Source organism: Schistocerca nitens, chromosome 9 (assembly GCF_023898315.1).
Source record: "Schistocerca nitens isolate TAMUIC-IGC-003100 chromosome 9, iqSchNite1.1, whole genome shotgun sequence".
In the NCBI taxonomy this organism is placed as follows: domain Eukaryota; kingdom Metazoa; phylum Arthropoda; class Insecta; order Orthoptera; family Acrididae; genus Schistocerca; species Schistocerca nitens.
This window is the reverse complement of record NC_064622.1, coordinates 392,087,844-392,106,447: the sequence shown is the minus strand read 5'-3', so window position 1 is coordinate 392,106,447 and position 18,604 is coordinate 392,087,844. Positions and strand designations below refer to the sequence as shown.

General features: G+C 40.9%; 1 protein-coding gene across 1 annotated transcript in view; it reads left to right on the top strand.

The window, feature by feature from the left end:
• The window catches only part of LOC126203126 (uncharacterized), a 214,838-nt gene that overhangs the window by 187,925 nt on the left and 8,309 nt on the right, over window positions 1-18,604 (top strand). The window contains exon 9 of the mRNA XM_049937373.1: window positions 3,217-3,490. Coding sequence (XP_049793330.1) covers window positions 3,217-3,490 — 274 coding nt within the window. The remainder of the gene's footprint in view (window positions 1-3,216; window positions 3,491-18,604) is intronic.

Here is an 18,604-nt window from a genome sequence, read left to right as displayed (position 1 = left end):
GTTTCGTGTCTACAGATCAACAGATATCACGAAATATTTACACCTTACAAGGAGATAAATATCAATGTCATCGTCACTGTTCTCAAATACTAATATGTATTATATCGTCAGTAGTAAAATGAGCCGGACATTCCTCTCCTGCATTTATACTAACAGGAAATAATAAAGTTACGAAGGGAAGCACTCTACATACTGATGAGAGCGGGGGGTACGTGGATCGAACGGTACTGAGAAATTTTAGAGAACCGCCATTGGAAGCTGACTGTAGAGAACGACTTTGCAGCCGCCAAGCTGCAGGACTTCGAAATCAAGAGAAATAAGGACTTGTATAAAATGGTTCAAATGGCTCTAAGCACTATGGGACTTAACATCTGAGGTCATCAGTCCCCTAGACATAGAACTACTTAAACCTAACTAACCTAAGGACATCACACACATCCATGCCCGAGGCAGGATTCGAACCTGCGACCGTAGCACAAGCGCGGTTCCGGACTGAAGCGCCTAGAACAGCTCGGCCACAGCGATTGGCAAGGGCTTGTATAATCTGTCCTTTTTTTCTCTCTCTATCTGCGGGTGGAACAAGAAAGGAACTGACTAGTAGTGCTATGTGCTATCTACGTCTACATCTACATCCATACTCCGCAAGCCACCTGACGGTGTGTGGCGGAGGGTACTTTGAGTACCTCTATCGGTTCTCCCTTCTATTCCAGTCTCGTATTGTTCGTGGAAAGAAAGAATGTCGTTATGCCTCTGTGTGGGCTCTAATCTCTCTGATTTTATCCTCATGGTCTCTTCGCAAGATATACGTAGGAGGGAGCAATATACTGCTTGACTCCTCGGTGAAGGTATGTTCTCGAAACCAACAAAAGCCCGTACCGAGCTGCTGAGCGTCTCTCCTGCAGAGTCTTCCACTGGAGTTTATCTATCATCTCCGTAACGCATTCGCAATTGCTAAATGATCCTATAACGAAGCGCGCTGCTCTCCGTTGGATCTTCTATATCTCTTCTACCAACCCTATCTGGTACGGGTTGCACACTGCTGAGCAGTATTCAAGCAGTGGGCGAACAAGTGTACTGTAACCTACTTCCTTTGTTTTCGGACCGTATTTCCTTAGGATACTTTCAAAGAATCTCAGTCTGGCATCTGCTTTACCGACGATTAATTTTATATGCTCATTCTATTTTAAATCACGCCTGATGCCTACTCCCAGATAATTTATGGAATTAACTGCTTCCAGTTGCTGACCTGCTATATTGTAGCTAAATGATAAAGGATCTTTCTTTCTATGTACTCGCAGCACATTACACTTGTCTACATTGAGATTCAATTGCCATTCCCTGCACCATGCGTCATGCAGATCCTCCTGCATTTCAATACCGTTTTCCATTGTTACAACCTCTCGATATACCACAGCATCATCCGCAGAAAGCCTCAGTGAACTTGCGATGTTATCGACAAGGCATTTGTATATATTGTGAATAGCAACGGTGCTACGACACTCCCCTGCGGCACACCTGAAATCACTCTTACTTCGGAAGACTTCTCTCCATTGAGAATGACATGCTGCGTTCTGTTATCTAGGAACTCTTCAATCCAATCACACAATTGGTCTGCTAATCCATATGCTCTTATTTTGTTCATTAAACGACTGCTGTCGTTGATGGCCAGTTGGTACCACTCACACACTTTCACACATGTATGAATATACACTGTTATAAAGAAACTTTGCCAGCATCCACACGTGGAGCCAGCTGGCTATCACAACGACAGCAGACAGAAGGATGCCAAAAACAAAAGCCACCCAAGCTGTCGCAAGCCAGCAACCAGCACCACGCCTGAAACAGCCATGCAACCTCCGGAAAACCATCTGGAGATGAGCCCGGAAAGGCTCGAAAACCGGGTCATAGAATCAATAAATAACTTCAAAAAACTGACTGGTTGCAGTTTCCTGTATTTAAATTTAAATACTTCGATAACTACTGAGTGGAGAGAAGTCTTCCGAAGTAAGAGTGATTTCAGGTGTGCGGCAGGGGAGTGTCATAGGACCGTTGCTATTCACAATATATACAAATGACCTTGTGGATGACATCGGAAGTTCACTGAGGCTTTTTGCAGATGATGCTGTGGTGTATCGAGAGGTTGTAACAATGGAAAATTGTACTGAAATGCAGGAGGATCTGCAGCGAATTGACACATGGTGCAGGGAATGGCAATTGATTCTCAATGTAGACAAGTGTAATGTGCTGTGAATACACAGAAAGATAGATCCCTTATCATTTAGCTACAAAATAGCAGGTCACCAACTGGAAGCAGTTAATTCCATAAATTATCTGGGAGTACGCATTAGGAGTGATTTAAAATGGAATGATCATATAAAGTTGATCGTCGGTAAAGCAGATGCCAGACTGAGATTCATTGGAAGAATCCTACGGAAATGCAATCCGAAAACAAAGGAAGTAGGTTACAGTACGATTGTTCGTCCACTGCTTGAATACTGCTCAGCAGTGTGGGATCCGTACCAGATAGGGTCGATAGAAGAGATAGAGAAGATCCAACGGAGAGCAGCGCGCTTCGTTACAGGATCATTTAGTAATCGCGAAAGCGTTACGGAGTTGATAGATAAACTCCAGTGGAAGACTCTGCAGGAGAGACGCTCAGTAGCTCGGTACGGGCTTTTGTTAAAGTTTCGAGAACATACCTTCACCGAAGAGTCAAGCAGTATATTGCTCCCTCCTACGTATATCTCGCGAAGAGACCATGAGGATAAAATCAGAGAGATTAGAGCCCACACAGAAGCATACCGACAATCCTTCTTTCCACGAACAATACGAGACTGGAATAGAAGGGAGAACCGATAGAGGTACTCAAGGTACTCTCCGCCATACACCGTCAGGTGGCTTGCGGAGTATGGATGTAGATGTAGATGTAGAGTGCATAGTACAAACCCGAAGAAGATACCGCTTGCCTTGCTACTGTTTTTGAAAGTGTAAAGAGACTTCATGGGCATCTTGTATACTTAACTTGTTAGGTAAGACTTTGTAGACGTAGACGTACAACAAGACTAATAATTTTTTGATGGTTGGAACACCGACAACTGTTTGGCTAGCGGATTTTGTAGATAACCATGAACGAATGCCTGTCCGCAGATGCCTTAGCTCGTGGACACGAGTGTGTGTGGTGAAGCCCACGCTGAGAGCGGTCGCTCTGTGCGGCAGGTTTCGGGTGGCAGCGGGCGCTGCTGCGCACGGCGCTGGTCGGTCTGGCGGTGCTGGCGGCGGAGGGCGTGCCGCGCTTCGACCTGCTGATGGGGCTGGTGGGCGGGTCGCTGACGGGCCCGCTCATGCTGCTGCTGCCGCCGCTCGTGTACGCGCGCCTGCGCACCATGCAGGACCAGGCGCGCCGCGTCCCGGCGCCCGACTACACCGCCACCGACGACAGCGTCGACGAGACGCTGCCGCCGACTCTGCCACCTGTCGGCACTGCCGAGAGGTCAGTAGAGCGCTGCCGGCACGCGGACGATTGTTCACACGGAGCAAACCAGTTCCGAACGACAGACTCCAGATATCTGATCAATTTATCCCACGGTCGCCGGGAGTGAAGTATCTCGGTGTCTACCTTGACAAAAAATTTCGTTTATCGCAGCATATTGACGACAAGAAGAGCACTAGTGCGAACTTGAGTACTGCTCGAATGTTAGGGAACCCAACAGGTCGGACTAAAGGAAAACATCGAAGCACTTCAGACATGGGCTAGAAAATTTGTTGCTCGGAAGATGGCCAGGTCATTGATTCCGTTCCTGAAGAATAAGGATCTCAACCCTAAGACTAAACTCCAATTGTGAAAGGTAACAGTGGGACCCACAATGTTATATGGCTCCACCTCGTGGGGAACTACGTGCGTCTCCAACTACAACAAACTCCAAGCGCTGCAAAACATTTGCTAGCGATGGATCACAGGAGCTCCGTGGTGGACAAGAAACGTCCACATCCGTACCGCACTCCACGAGACCACTATACAAGAGAAGGTCCATGACAAGGCTCTACGAGTTTTTGACAAAATCGATGCCCTTAGGGACGAAGTTCGACAGTTAGAATCGGTAGGAACGGTAAACCCTGCAAGATGGCACAAGTATCGAGTACCGAAGTCAATAACGTTTCACCCCCCATAGACAGTCTATTTATTACACATTCAGTTAGGCTTGGGCACGCCATGGGTCCTTTAGCCTGCTGTCTTTGGTGATGTCTATCTCCTGTGGAGGGTGAAATGTGTCGAGGCTGTTATGTGTGACTGCTTCCTCGTGTTATGACAAAGTGTTTTCCTTTTATCCTTACATCCCATCCTAGAAGAATAAGTCATCAAGGATGATCTCTTTAGTCCACACGCGGACGATCCGCGTGGTCCACCGGAGACAGAGAGGGCGAATTAACTTCTCTGGCTCGACGGAAGCTGCGAATATGACCGATGCTGCCTCGCCTAATGGCACAGCCGACTGCAGTTTGCGCCGACGTTACGCGCTTCAGTTTCTCCCAACTGCACGTGCTTTGCGATGTACCGAGTGATCAAAAAGTCAGTATAAATTTCAAAACTTAATAAACCACGAAATAATGTAAATAAGGAGGTAAAAATTGACACACATGCTTGGAATGACATGGGGTTTTATTAGAACCACCCCATATTGCTAGACGCGTGAAAGATCTCTTGTGCGCGTCGTTTGGTGATGATCGTGTGCTCAGCAGCTACTTTCGTCATGCTTGGCCTCCCAGGTCCCCAGACCTCAGTCCGTGCGATTATTGGCTTTGGGGTTACCTGAAGTCGCAAGTGTATCGTGATCGACCGACATCTCTAGGGATGCTGAAAGACAACATCCGATGCCAATGCCTCACCATAACTCCGGACATGCTTTACAGTGCTGTTCTCAACATTATTCCTGGACTACAGCTATTGTTGAGGAATGATGGTGGACATATTGAGCATTTCCTATAAAGAACATCGTCTTTGCTTTGTCTTACTTTGTTATGCTAATTATTGCTATTCTGATCAGATGAAGCGCCATCTGTCGGACATTTTTTGAACTTTTGTATTTTTTTGGTTCTAATAAAACCCCATGTCATTCCAAGTATGTGTGTCAATTTGTACCTCTCTATCTACATTATTCCGTGATTTATTCAGCTTTCAAATTTATACTGACTTTTTGATCACCCGGTAGATGTTCCTTTCTTCCGTCGAAACACTGGTCTGATGAAGCTTTCCATGCTGGTCTGTCCTGTGCAGGCGTCTTCATCTCGGCGTAACTGCCTGCTTCTGTATCTAAGCTTTGGTCTCCCTCTACAATTTTTACTCATCACAATTCCTTCCACTATCAAACTGGCGATTGTTGATTCCCTCAGGATATGTCCTATCAACCCATTCCTTTTTTTAATTCAAGCTGTATCATAATTTTCTTTCTCCCACGATTTGATTCAGGATCTCCTCACTTGTTATTTGATCTATCCATCTAATCCTCAGCGTTCTTTTGTACCACCACGATTCAAAAGCTTCTATTCTTTTTTTACTTGAACTGTGTATCGTCCACACTCTAGGCAAATACCTTCAGAAAAGACATCCCATCACTTAAATTTATTATGAAAATTGAAGGTGGAGGGAGGAGAAAGGAAAGGAAAGGGAAGAAACTGTTGGTCAGCTATAGCAGAACTTTATGCGGAATCAGCGGCGACGAGTGAAAATGTGTGCCGGACCGGGATTCCAATCCAGGATCGCCTGCTTATTAGACAGTTGCGTTGACGAATGTGTGATCTGGACTCAGTGTTCACTGCAAATGCGCAGACTTTCTTAACAAATGGGTGCTAAGAAAATCTGCGCATTTCAAGTTAACAGTGAGTCCAAACGAAACAGCCGTCAACGCAACTGCCTAGTAACAGAATAACTCATCTACTTACTTTTAGTTTCTTTTGATTACACTCGATTACTTGTGTTTTACTTTTTTTGATGTTCATCTTATAACCTATTATCAAGACACTATTCGTTTAATTCATCTGCTCTTCCAAATCCTTTGCCATCTCTGATAGAATTACATCGAAATCGGCGAACCTTAAAGATTTTATTTCCTCACAATATACTTTAATTCAATATCTACATTTCACCTTGGTTTCCTTTACTTCTTGCTAAATGTACAGACTGAATAATATCGGAGATAGGCTACAACCATGGCTCAGTCCCTTCTCAACTATGGCCACCCTTTCATATCCTTCAACTCTTATAACTGTAGTGTGGTTGCTCCACAAATTGTAGATAACGTTTTTCTTCATTATCGTGAAACGATAACTTACAAAACATGGTTTAGTGGTATTCAAACCTGTCGGCACATGCTATCTTTGTAATTAGAATTATTACATTCCTCCTGAAGTTGACGATATTTTGCCTCTCTCACATATCTTACAGACCAAGTGGGCAGATGGAATCTTTCCGCCGTGTGTGGCTCACACAAGAACGTCTACGGTTCTGAGAGAATCTCGTCTACTCAAGCGGCCTCATTTCCACTTGTCTCTCAGTGTGCTGTAAAATGCTTTTCCCAGCATCATGTCTCCCATGTCATATTCACCTGCTAGCTCTTCTCTGTGATATGGTTCTCAAGTTTGTTTACCTCAGATAGGCCCTCTATATAATCGTCTGCCGGCCGCAGTGGCTGAGCGGTTCTAGGCGCTTCAGTCCGGAACCGCACGACTGCTACGGTCGCAGGTTCGAATCCTGCCTTGCTCATGGATGTGTGCGATGTCCTTAGGTTAGTTAGGTTTAATTAATTCTAAGTTCTAGGGGACTGATGACTCCGATGTTAAGTCCCATAGTGCTCAGAGCCTTTTGAGCAATTTGTCCTCTAACCTTTCCTGATCAACCATTTTTCACTTTTTGTCAATATTATTTTTATACGACTGTATTTCCTTTCATCTGCTTTCTAACATTCTGCGTGGTGTCTGTTGTTCTATGTCGTGTCTCCCTACCACTTTCGCGCAACGACGCTCTGAGCGTGTTTTTTTATGGAATTGACTAGTTTGAACCTGGGACCTGTTGCTGGTAAGGAGACGCCAGACCACACATGACTTAATGATTTCAGCGTCAGCTCCACTGCACTCCCTGTAAAAGAATCTTAATACTAACTAAATTTAGTGGAAGGGGTTCAAGGCTTTCCTATTTTTAGTTAGCTGGTAAAATAACGTCGAAAAAGCAGTTAAGTTTACCATTGGAAATTTTATTCTTCTCACAAAATATTGTTTATATATTGCATTGTTGATAAAAGGAAATGTTTTAATACAGGATGATAAAAACCAAGTGCGTTCAACAAAAATTTGAACGAATATTCCCTGAATGGTTTTCCAAGTTCTACAATGGATTGAAGGATGGCCTGTGCCATATCACATCTATAATCTAGGTTTAAATTAAGTTTCACAAAAGAGAAAACTATCAAAATGGTCTACAGTGACCCTCAATTATCTTTAATTACTTATCTAACTTGTCGTAAATTACAGTGGCTGATGTGGCTTCTCAATAATTATATAACAGAAAAATCATCGCGTTTCAGATTTTAACTTACGTAGCAAATGTGAATACCATGAGCTTCATTTGACGATCGACACTAGTATTACGTAAAAAGGGGATGTAACAGATGAGACTTCTGCAGTTCTGAGTGAAGCCTTATGCGCTCAAAAATGCAGCATCGCGTGCGTTCATTACCTTGTCGTTGTTCGTCAGGGGGCGACGGCCGGCGCAGCTCCATCCAGCTCGCCGTCTCCGAAGCAACTCTTTCCTAACTTCTCCTTACTACAATTTACCGAAGTTGGTTTTAAAAAAAGACTGTCTGGCTGTGTTTTCATCTGACCAATCAGGGTCTCAATGTTAACCTTAAGCTCTGCCTACAAAAATTCTGTCTATCCAATGAGAAATGTTATACTTTTCGTGGTGGGGCAATGTTTTTAAAGTTTGCAACGTAACAGAGACGCGAAAAAGTCTCACGCTAAAACCTGCTGCTGGTGTGGCCCTTTTAGTGTTATCGTAAGATCTATACTGTTCTTCTGGAGTGCTCCAGCTTTTAACATGGGCTGGGGGGTGGTCCTGGTGGTTAGCTGGCGTCGTGGGTGTCCGTCCCTCATCGTAGGGCCTTCTAGCTTAACATGGTTCTGCTCTCGGCTTCTGTTCTCGTTTCTCCCCTCGGAACTACGTCTGTCTCACGGTGGGAAGGTATGACATGCATTTAGGCATTCTTGTGTTAGTCTGTGCTATTCCATTTGCTCACTCGTTACTCGTACTACTTTGGTTAATTTAATGTCACGATTTATTCGGAGCTATGTGACATACTACAGGATTTGCTTATCATGTCAGGGTTTTCATGGAAGGTGTTGGATTTGCCTGACACTTTACATATCACCACTCTTCGAACTTAATTTTTGCACTGAAGTTAGGCAATGATTGAATCGTTGTATAAGTCAGTCAAAAATTATTCCTTTATCTAAGTTTTGTTGCCTACTGTTCAGCCACGTTATTCTGGTCCTGTGTTAGTTTTTATTACTAATTTATATTTTTATATTCTTCCACATTATTCTCAAAAATATGTTTATATTGATAAGAGAAGAATATTTTTATGTTATTATTATTATTATTATTATTATTTTTAATTATTTTCTTTCTTTATTTAAGTGTGAAGTTTGTTTTTTATGAAGTTTGTTATCGAAAGTGAGGAGTTTTTCACATCGATTTTCTTATAATTTTTTTATAAATGTAGTAATTAATTAAAATCTATTCCTAACACATTTTCTAAATATCATGTACAAGTAAAAATGTTTTTGTTTCTAGACACTCATTTCAACATTGTTACACTAACAAATAAGAATTAATTCCAAGAATTGCTTTGACAAAGAAATATACATACACAAGTATTGAGATATTATTCTAACAAATGGTACAAATGTTAAAAAAAAGGGAAAACATCCAACAAGATACTTTTTATTCTTTGTTTAGGAGAAAATAAGTAAAATATAGTTATTCTTTTATTTTTATGAGGAGAAAATAAGTGGCATATAGTTTTAGTGTTTATTATACCTCACTTTTGTTCTTTATATACTATCCATTTCAGAAGTAATGACTTATTTTTATCGATAGTCTATTTTTTTACTTAAGTCCATAGTCAATGACTGTTATTTTCTAGTTTATTAGCTGTCTGGTGTGCTTAACTTATTTAGTTTTTCACATGTTTCTTTTGCACAATTCCTACATCACATAATTTGATTTCACACATTCACACAATCCTATGAATGTTTAAGCATGAGGTTGGCGAATGTTTTTGCATGAAGGTGATGGACTTGAGCGAGATGGATGTGGGCAAGTATTTGATGTACAGCTTCGTTCGTCGTTCCTTGTTGGCTTTGCAAGTGTGTGTTGCTGTTGTGGAGGTCCCATAATGGAATGGAGCTGTGAGTGCAGAATCTGGTGGTTTACTGGCTTTGTATGCGTGAAAGTCATCGTTATGTGTCGCTAAAAGCGGTCGTTTTTCGTTGTAATACTTCACAGACGACTAGTTTACAATAGGATAAGGATTTGGGAAGGTATGTCATCTATTCTTCACCCATCTTCTTTCTTGGTCTCAATCGTGCGAATCTTCAACTTCTGTTCTTCCTGCTTTTTCTCTGCTTCTTACTTCCTTCTTGGTTCTTCTCTGGGCAGGATATGGAAATATTTATTGATAACTAGTCACTTTGAAGTTCTCTTAGTAACTGTTTCATAAATTGTTTGGGTGTGTCATTTTTACCTTGTGTAAGTTTTCTTCAGTTTCGTGCATCAGCGTGCTGTTTAATAGCAGTATTGTGACTCTTACACATATTTTTTTGCCAGTGGTGGCTTGCCCAAGTGGTCTTCTCGTTGGGCCCGTTTTTGCTCGCTCCACTGAGTCGGGGCATCCCAAGACCCTCTTGACCTTCCATGTTCTGTCACAGCAGGGTTCCACTTAGATACAAGGTCCCTCTGTTGGTGTCGCTGTCCTTTCCCTTCTCTCGACGCTTCCGCCTTGTAGGAATCGTGTCTTACTAATTATGTCCTTTTCTTTCTTGATACTTCTTGCTTTGCAACTTGTGGGTCGTTGCATCTGGTCTTTGCTGGAGTTTTTACAATGGTTCTTACAAAAAGTTTTACTTATAATCATCTAACATATGTCTAGTACCTACATTGTTTTACACCTTCTTAAAAAGCTTTTCAAATTTCGGCGCCCTTTCCATGTTACAATTCTAAGATATTTTGAGTCTTAACTTCTACAAGAATGCTCAAATTCGTTTTTTATTTTTGTGTAGTGTCGTGGTGTATAGCATTTTAGTATTTCATGCTGTTAGACTATCAACGTTTTATCCCTTCACCTTAATCTATGGTACTATTGGTGTTATTTTTGTTTTTGTTTTTATTGAAACTACTTCCTTTTTCCCACCTTCCTCTCTCTTCATTCTTCTTTCTCCTGACGATCTTATCTGCAATCTTGAAATATTGTGCTGATTATTTACCAGTAATAAAATTAATCTTCAAACTTTTTGATATGGCTCACATGGTGAAGTCCTAAGGTTTTGCCTGTTTTTGGGTTCATTAGTTCCACAGCATTATCATGAGCAATTCGGCTAATTATGACAGGTCCTTTGTATGCAGAGTAAAACTTATGTATTTTGTGTTTCTGTTTGCTGGAGAGATGGTGTGTTTTTACAAATACATTCTGGCCTACTGAGAATGTTCTTTTAATTGCTGTTCTATCTCCTCTTTCTTTTCTTTTAATGGCTGCCTTTCTGATATTGGAGAGTGCTATTGCTATGACTTGTTTGTGCTGTCTACGTGGTACAATAAGAAATCTAACATTTTCTCTTGTTATGTTGGGGGGTTAAATATTTTTAAGTACAGTAACTGGAGGTAGTAGTGTAGTGCTATGTGGCATTTCATTTATTACTTCTCGAAAATCTTTAAGGTATATATCCCAAGTGTTGTGTCTTTTGCCTGCATATAATCGGCATAAAGTGCCTATGTCCTTCATAGATTGTTCTGCTGGATTTACGCTAGGTTTGTACTTAGATATGTAGATGGGTTTCATTTTGTGTTGTTTTAACGTGTTCTGCCATTGCACTGATTAGTATTGTGGGCCATTATCCGAAATTATTCGTTCCACTCGACCTACTTGTCTGAGAAAATCTTGTCTAAATGCTTTACTTGTTCCACTCAACCTACTTGCCTGAGAAAATCTTGTCTAAATGTTTTACTTATAGTAAGACCTGTTGCCCATTTTAATGGTGTCAAGGTAACATATTTAGAAGTGAGTTCCAAAACGACAAATTTTTTGTGCGTGGGAGGGGCCCCATCAAATCTGTTGCAGCTATTTGTTTTAATTTTTTAGGGATTATTGGAAACGTAGGTGGTTTGGTTTGGAAAGCGACGTGTTTAGCCCTCATACATTTTTTGCATTTGACTAATACTGGTCTAATTCGTCTTTCCATATTAGGAAAATGGCTTGTTTGTTTTATTTTTAAAAAGCATTTCTTTGGTCCAAAGTGGCCATTACTTAAATGTGTATACCATATGTGCTTATTAATTAGTTCATCTGGGATATAAATTAACCATTCATTCGTTGCAACATTTCGTCTAAAAAATAAAACATTGTTTTTTACGAGATAGTGCTGTCGAATGTCTGGAATATCCTTACTTCTCCACTTGTGTTTGATTCCTAGTATTTCGGGATCCTTGTCCTGTTCTTTGCCTATGTTTTTCAATGCTGTCGTAATGTAGTTTTCGAAAGGTACTTGTTTCATATAATACATTGTAAACTGGTCATTTGCTGCTTCCAAACCTATGTTATTGGATGCACTCTGTGGACATCGTGATAAAGCATCTGCTAATACATTCGCTGGTCCTGGTATGTGTGTAATAGTAAAGTCAAATTCTTGTAGTATTAACATCCATCTGGCGAACCTCCCATGAGTTAGTTTGGCGGATAACAGAAATTCTAATGGTTTGTGGTCAGTGTATACTTTTGTTTCTCTTCCGAATAGGAAGTATCAAAAACGTTGGAAGCCCCATACAATGGCCAATGCTTCCAGCTCCGTGACTGAATAGTTTTTCTCGCTTTTTGTGAGTACCCGACTGGCAAATGCAATTGTTCTATATGATCTTGGCCCTGCCTGTTCGTATTCTTGAAATAAAACAACTCCTAAACCTGTTTTCGCGCTGTCAGTGGCCATACAAAAATTTTGTGTTAGATCAGGATGTGCTAAAATCGGTGTTGTTGTTAGTGCGTTTTTCACTTTTAAAAATTCTTCATTGGCTTGTTGATCCGATACCCATGGCGTGTTTTTTCCGGCCAATGCACACAGACCTGGTGTTGCGAGAGAGTCGATCGAAATAAATTTTTTATAGAATCCGGTGAGACCTAGAAATCCTCTGAGAGTTTTCTTATTATATGGAGTACAGAATTCTTTGATTGCCGTTAGTTTTTCTGGGTCGGGCATTACCCCTTTCTTTGAAATTATGTGGCCTAGAAATTTGACCTCTCGCCTTCCAAATTTGGATTTTATTATATTTACTGTGACCTCATGCTCTTTCATGATCTGTAAAAACTGATTTAATGTGTCGTTGTGATGTTCCCAAGAGGGTTCTGCTATAATCACATCATCAACATAACAAGTAATTTTTTGTAAAAGTTCAGGACTGAGTATAGTATTAAATCCCATAATAAACGCTGCTGATGATATGTTTAAACCATTTGCCAATCGTTTAAACTGGTAACATCTACCGAATACGATAAATGCTGTAAATTTTCTACATTCTGGGGCCAATTCTATTTGCCAGAAACTACTCCGTAAATCAATTGATGAAAATATCTTAGCACTGTGGAAGTTTTGAATCAATTCATCTAATTTTTCTGGGCGACCTGTCTCAGTGATTATGATTGTGTTGATCTGTCTGGAATCAAGCACTAACCTGATGCTCCTATCTCGTTTTTGTACAATATGGTGCGGGCTGTTATATGTGGAGGTAGCTGGTTCAATAATATCATCATCTAACGTTTTAGATATCTCCTGGAATACTTTATTCCTGTAGCTTAATGGGATTGTATAGGGTGGCACTCTAAATGGTTTGTGCTGTTTTACTTCAAACTTGTACTGAAAGTGTTTAATACTGCCAGTCTTAGGTAAAAATACCTCTGCTTTATCTCGTAAAATACCCTCTAATTCTCTTTTACTGTGTTCCGAAATACCTTGAACTTCTTGCAATTTTTCGTCGATTTCTTTATGGACTTCTAACATGAGTTGAGGCGATCCCCCCTTTTGTACATACCATTCTAATTCTTCATCCTCTTTATCTCGCGTCATTCTTAATTGTTTGTTTATAACTGGTATTTCTTCTAATTTTAGCTTTTGCTTAAAGAGAATTATGACATTCCCGAATGTTACGCTACCTTTCCCTCGTCGCTCATTTAAAAAATCTGCACCTATAATTAAATCTACAGTTAGTTTAGGTATAATCACGAAGTTGGCTTCGATCTTTTGACCTTGACACGAAAGAGATAACCTTGTTTGTCTCGTAACTTCCGCAGCATTGTTTCTAATAGGACCTCTTACTTTAATCTTACGTGTTTTCAGAACTGGCAATTCCTCATTGGCATTACACTGCATGAATAAATTTTCTGAGATCGCAGTAGGTTCACTTCCGCTATCAATTACAATATTGACAGGGATATGCTTTACCATGGCCTTCACAATTGGTTGAATTTGAAAGGGTTGGTTCTGTTCTTCTTCTTCTTGCATCAACGAATCCTCCACTGAATCATACATGAGTCTTTTTAGGAATTTCCCTTGTGAATTCAAACTTTCTGTAGGATAAGCTTCGACTGCTACTTCTCTCTCTTTTATTTCCTCTTCTCTATTTCTTCCTTCATTTACGCTTTCTTCAACATCCTCTACTTTTTCCTCATCCTCGTCTATCTTCTCCTTCTTCGTCGCTACTTCCACATAATCGCATCTAAATGCTCTAATTATCGCTTCATAACTTCCTTCATTATATACGTTGGGTTGTGTACCCACTAGTAACTTATTTTCAACTTCTGTCGACTGCGCATTATCCTCACTGAATTCGCTTTCCCTGGTTTCCGTCTCAAATAGCTCTGCAATACTCATTACTTCGTCCTTTCCTCCTACATTCGTTGTCCATGCCTCTGGTAATTCATCTTCCTCGTCAGTATTCTCCCAATTAATTTCGTCTCAACACGATATTGTTATTTTCCTGTCTTCGTCTTCATCTGGTCCCTGCGGATTTGTTTCTTCGTTCTTCTCTTCTCGTGATAAGGTATTTACTTCTCTGTTCAAGGTGCTGCAATTGTCCTGGGTCGGTGCGTCATTCTCTTTGGCATCGGCGCTTAGCTGTCAATTCGAGCGTTTATCGGGGTTTGGTGGCCTTACTTCTACCTCTTCTATCTGTATTCTCTTTTCTTGTTCAGCTTGTTGATAGTGGTATCTTTGTTGATAATTTGTCGGTCTATTGGTTCTCCAGTATCCATTCCGGTTGTCGTTATTCCCTCTGTAATAGTTGTTGCCGTTCTTGGGTGAATTATAGTTATTGCCATATTCTCTTCTAAATCCATAACCGGTTCTTTGTTGAAATCTATTGTCGTTTCTTGGTGCGAAGTTATCACGTGGTTCGTAATTATTGTTTCTTCGTACTGTGTCTTGTGGATTCCACTGCTTTTTGCTTTCGTTTTCACGTGCGCTTGGTCTTCTTCTTGCGTCATCTTCCGAAAATATGAACTCTAGTTCCCTTAGAATACCTTTAAATGCTTCGTCATTGCCTCCGCGACCTACTAATGATTGCTGGTATTTCAATGGTAAGTTCATCGCGCATAATTTAATCAACTCTCCGTCACTGTATGGTACATCTAAGCATTGATTTTTCTTTGCCATTAATTCGAAAAATTTCACGGGACTCTTCTCTCCTGAATTTTTAAAATATGGGTTCTGTAATAATTCGTACTTCACTCTGTTCTGTGCTTCGCTGGACCAATATCGTGAGAGAAACTTCTCTCTGAAATCTTCGTACGATCGGCATGTCGCTGCAACATTTTGCATGTTTTCTGCGACTGTTCTTGACATGTGGGCACATATAAAATCTAATTTGTGTGCTAGCGTCCAGTGTTCTGGTAATCCTACTCGGAACTGATCAATAAAAGTTCGTGGATGTAATGAGTTTCCTTCTCGAAAGTGTTGAAATTTTCTGACTGTGAGGAAATGGTCGTTGTCGTACTTCGTCATAGTTCCATATGAAATTCGCGATTCTTCGCCACTTTTGTTTCTGATCATTTCTCCCGTCGTTCTTTCCGGTTGTGGTAGATCCATTGGATATTGTCCACTGTAACTTTCGCCTACTCTTGCGTAGTATCGTTGGAGTGGTAGGCAATAATTTTCTTCCATCGGTTGTGAAAGTGTAGCTGAATGCATTGCACTGTACTCTTCGCGACCTGGCTTTCCATTGTCACGTATTGGTTGAGTATCTTGTCTGGCTAACCTTGCCGCTTCATTGCACGATCCAGACTGTCTTGAAACATACATTTGTGGTTCCGCATGTGTTTGTGGTGCCGTTTGTTCATCGAGAATTTCGAAACGTGTTTGTTGCTGTGCAGGCTGTCTGATTTCACGTATGTTACTTTCCGCCTGTGATTGGAATCGCAAATGCGTAATATCTTCGTTAATTGCTTGTTTTTCCGGTGCTGTTACAGATACGGATGTGATTGCAGACTCAGAGCTTGTTCGATCCTGTTCACTACGCTCTTCAATGGTTTGCAACAACTCTGTTCGCAATTTCTGAAATTGTCGCTTCGTTTGCGCTTCTATTTTGGCTATGCGGTTATCATATCTTTTCAGCGCTGCTTTTGTGATACGTTTGTGTAACACACTGTTTTCAACAATTTCACGCGCTGTACCTGCTGCTTGTCTAATAATTACGTTTATCTGTTTCTCTAGTTTCTTGACTTCTCCCTGGGTGTTATGTAATGTTTTGATCTCGTCCTGAGTGTCATTACGCAATGTTTGTACGTCCGCTTGTACCTTGTCAATGTCTGTTCCTATCACTTCTCGAGATTCTTTTGCCTCGTCTTCAATATGACTTAGGTGTAACTGAAGTTTTTGTTTTGTTCTTTAATCTCACGCATTTGTCTCGTGGTTTCTGCAATTTGTTTCGTCGTTTCTGCATTCTGAATTTTAATTTGGTTCGCAATTTCTTTATTTTGTCTTGTCATGGTTTCCGTCGTTAATTGTAATAATTCTGCCAGATTGGTGGGTCCTATTGCGTTTTCTTCCGACGTCCTACGCTCTGTGTTTTCGCCCAAGTGTTGGTTTGCAACCGATTGCGTTGAACTGTGCGGTGACACGTTTCTGGTCGAATTCCTTGTACTTTCTGGTGAGGGAGCTCTGATTACTTGTACTATGGGTTCTACGTATTCAAGACGCAAGTTAGAATCCTCATCGGCTGTCTCTCTACTTCCCTGCTCCTCTGTCGTATGCTGACCTAGGTTTTCTGTGCCTTGGCGTACATTATCCTCGTTGTTGTGCGTTATCTGTCCTATTTCTCGCGACACTGCACCGTCTGTTGTACTGTCCTCTATTCTCTGCCGGTTTTTATGTTGGGTCTCTACCTCAATTCGATCAAGGTCTCGATCTGCCTTTGCTAATCTTTCTGAATCCCTTATTTTCTGTTTTAAAAGCAATTCAGCGCCCTACTTCGCGTCAACATGCGCTCATATGATCTCACGCGTTGCATAAACTTTTTGCACATACGACTTGACAATCAATTCACTTACTTGTTGGGTCAGAACCAACTTGTCAACAATGTATCCGCCAGCTGTGCGCTAGCATTGGAGAGAAAACTTAATTATAACCATATTAAAATTCATAACTTAATTATGTTATTGTCTCCGCTAGAATGTCTCACTTTCTATTGAATACTTTCTTACTATCTATCGCTGCAGCTACTGTTTTCGACTATGTATAACTTTAGGAAAAAAATTTTTTTACTACGAAAATTTTTCAACAGGATATTTTTCTGACCTAGTTAGGCATGTGGTCGACCTTCAATCATGGTATTTTACCATCCTTGCAGGGTCGCCATTCTCTAACATTCTGCGTGGTGTCTGTTGTTCTATGTCATGTCTCCCTACCACTTTCGCGTAACGACGCTCTGAGCGAGTTTTTTAGGGAATTGACTACTTTGAACCTGGAACCTGTTGCTGGTAAGGAGACGCCAGACCACACAAGACATGTAGAGTTCAGAAGAGTTCAGTGAGACTAGCGATGATATAACCAAATACTTAATGATTTCAGCGTCAGCTCCACTGCACTCCCTGTAAAAGAATCTTAATACTAACTAAATTTAGTGGAAGGGGTTCAAGGCTTTCCTATTTTTAGTTAGCTAGTAAAATAACGTCGAAAAAGCAGTTAAGTTTACCATTGGAAATTTTATTCTTCTCACAAAATATTGTTTATATATTGCACTATTGATAAAAGGAAATGTTTTAATACAGGATGATAAAAACCAAGTGCGTTCAACAAAAATGTGAACGAATATTCCCTGAATGGGTTTCCAAGTTCTACAATGGATTGAAGGATGACCTGTGCCATATCACATCTATAATCTAGGTTTAAATTAAGTTTCACAAAAGAGAAAACTATCAAAATGGTCTACAGTGACCCTCAATTATCTTTAATTACTTATCTAACTTGTCGTAAATTACAGTGGCTGATGTGGCTTCTCAATAATTATATAACAGAAAAATCATCGCGTTTCAGATTTTAACTTACGTAGCAAATGTGAATACCATGAGCTTCATTTGACGATCGACACTAGTATTACGTAAAAAGGGGATGTAACAGATGAGACTTCTGCAGTTCTGTGTGAAGCCTTATGCGCTCAAAAATGCAGCATCGCGTGGGTTCATTACCTTGTCGTTGTTCGTCAGGGGGCGACGGCCGGCGCAGCTCCATCCAGCTCGCCGTCTCCGAAGCAACTCTTTCCTAACTTCTCCTTACTACAATTTACCGAAGTTGGTTTTAAAAAAAGACTGTCTGGCTGTGTTTTCATCTGACCAATCAGGGTCTCAATGTTAACCTTAAGCTCTGCCTACAAAAATTCTGTCTATCCAATGAGAAATGTTATACTTTTCGTGGTGGGGCAATGTTTTTAAAGTTTGCAACGTAACAGATACGCGAAAAAGTCTCACGCTAAAACCTGCTGCTGGTGTGGCCCTTTTAGTGTTACCGTAAGATCTATACTGTTCTTCTGGAGGGCTCTATCTTTTAACATGGGCTGAGGGGTAGTCCTGGCGGTTACTTTTCATGGTGGGGCAATGTTTTTAACGTTTGCAACGTAACAGAGACGCGAAAAAGTCTCACGCTAAAACTTGCTGCTGGTGTGGTCCTTTTAGTGTTATCATAAGATCTATACTGTCATTCTGGAGCGCTCTAGCTTTTAACATGGACTGGAGGGGGTGGTCCTGGTGGTTAGCTGGCGATGTGGGTGTCCGTCCCTTATCGTAGGGCCTTCTAGCTTAACACG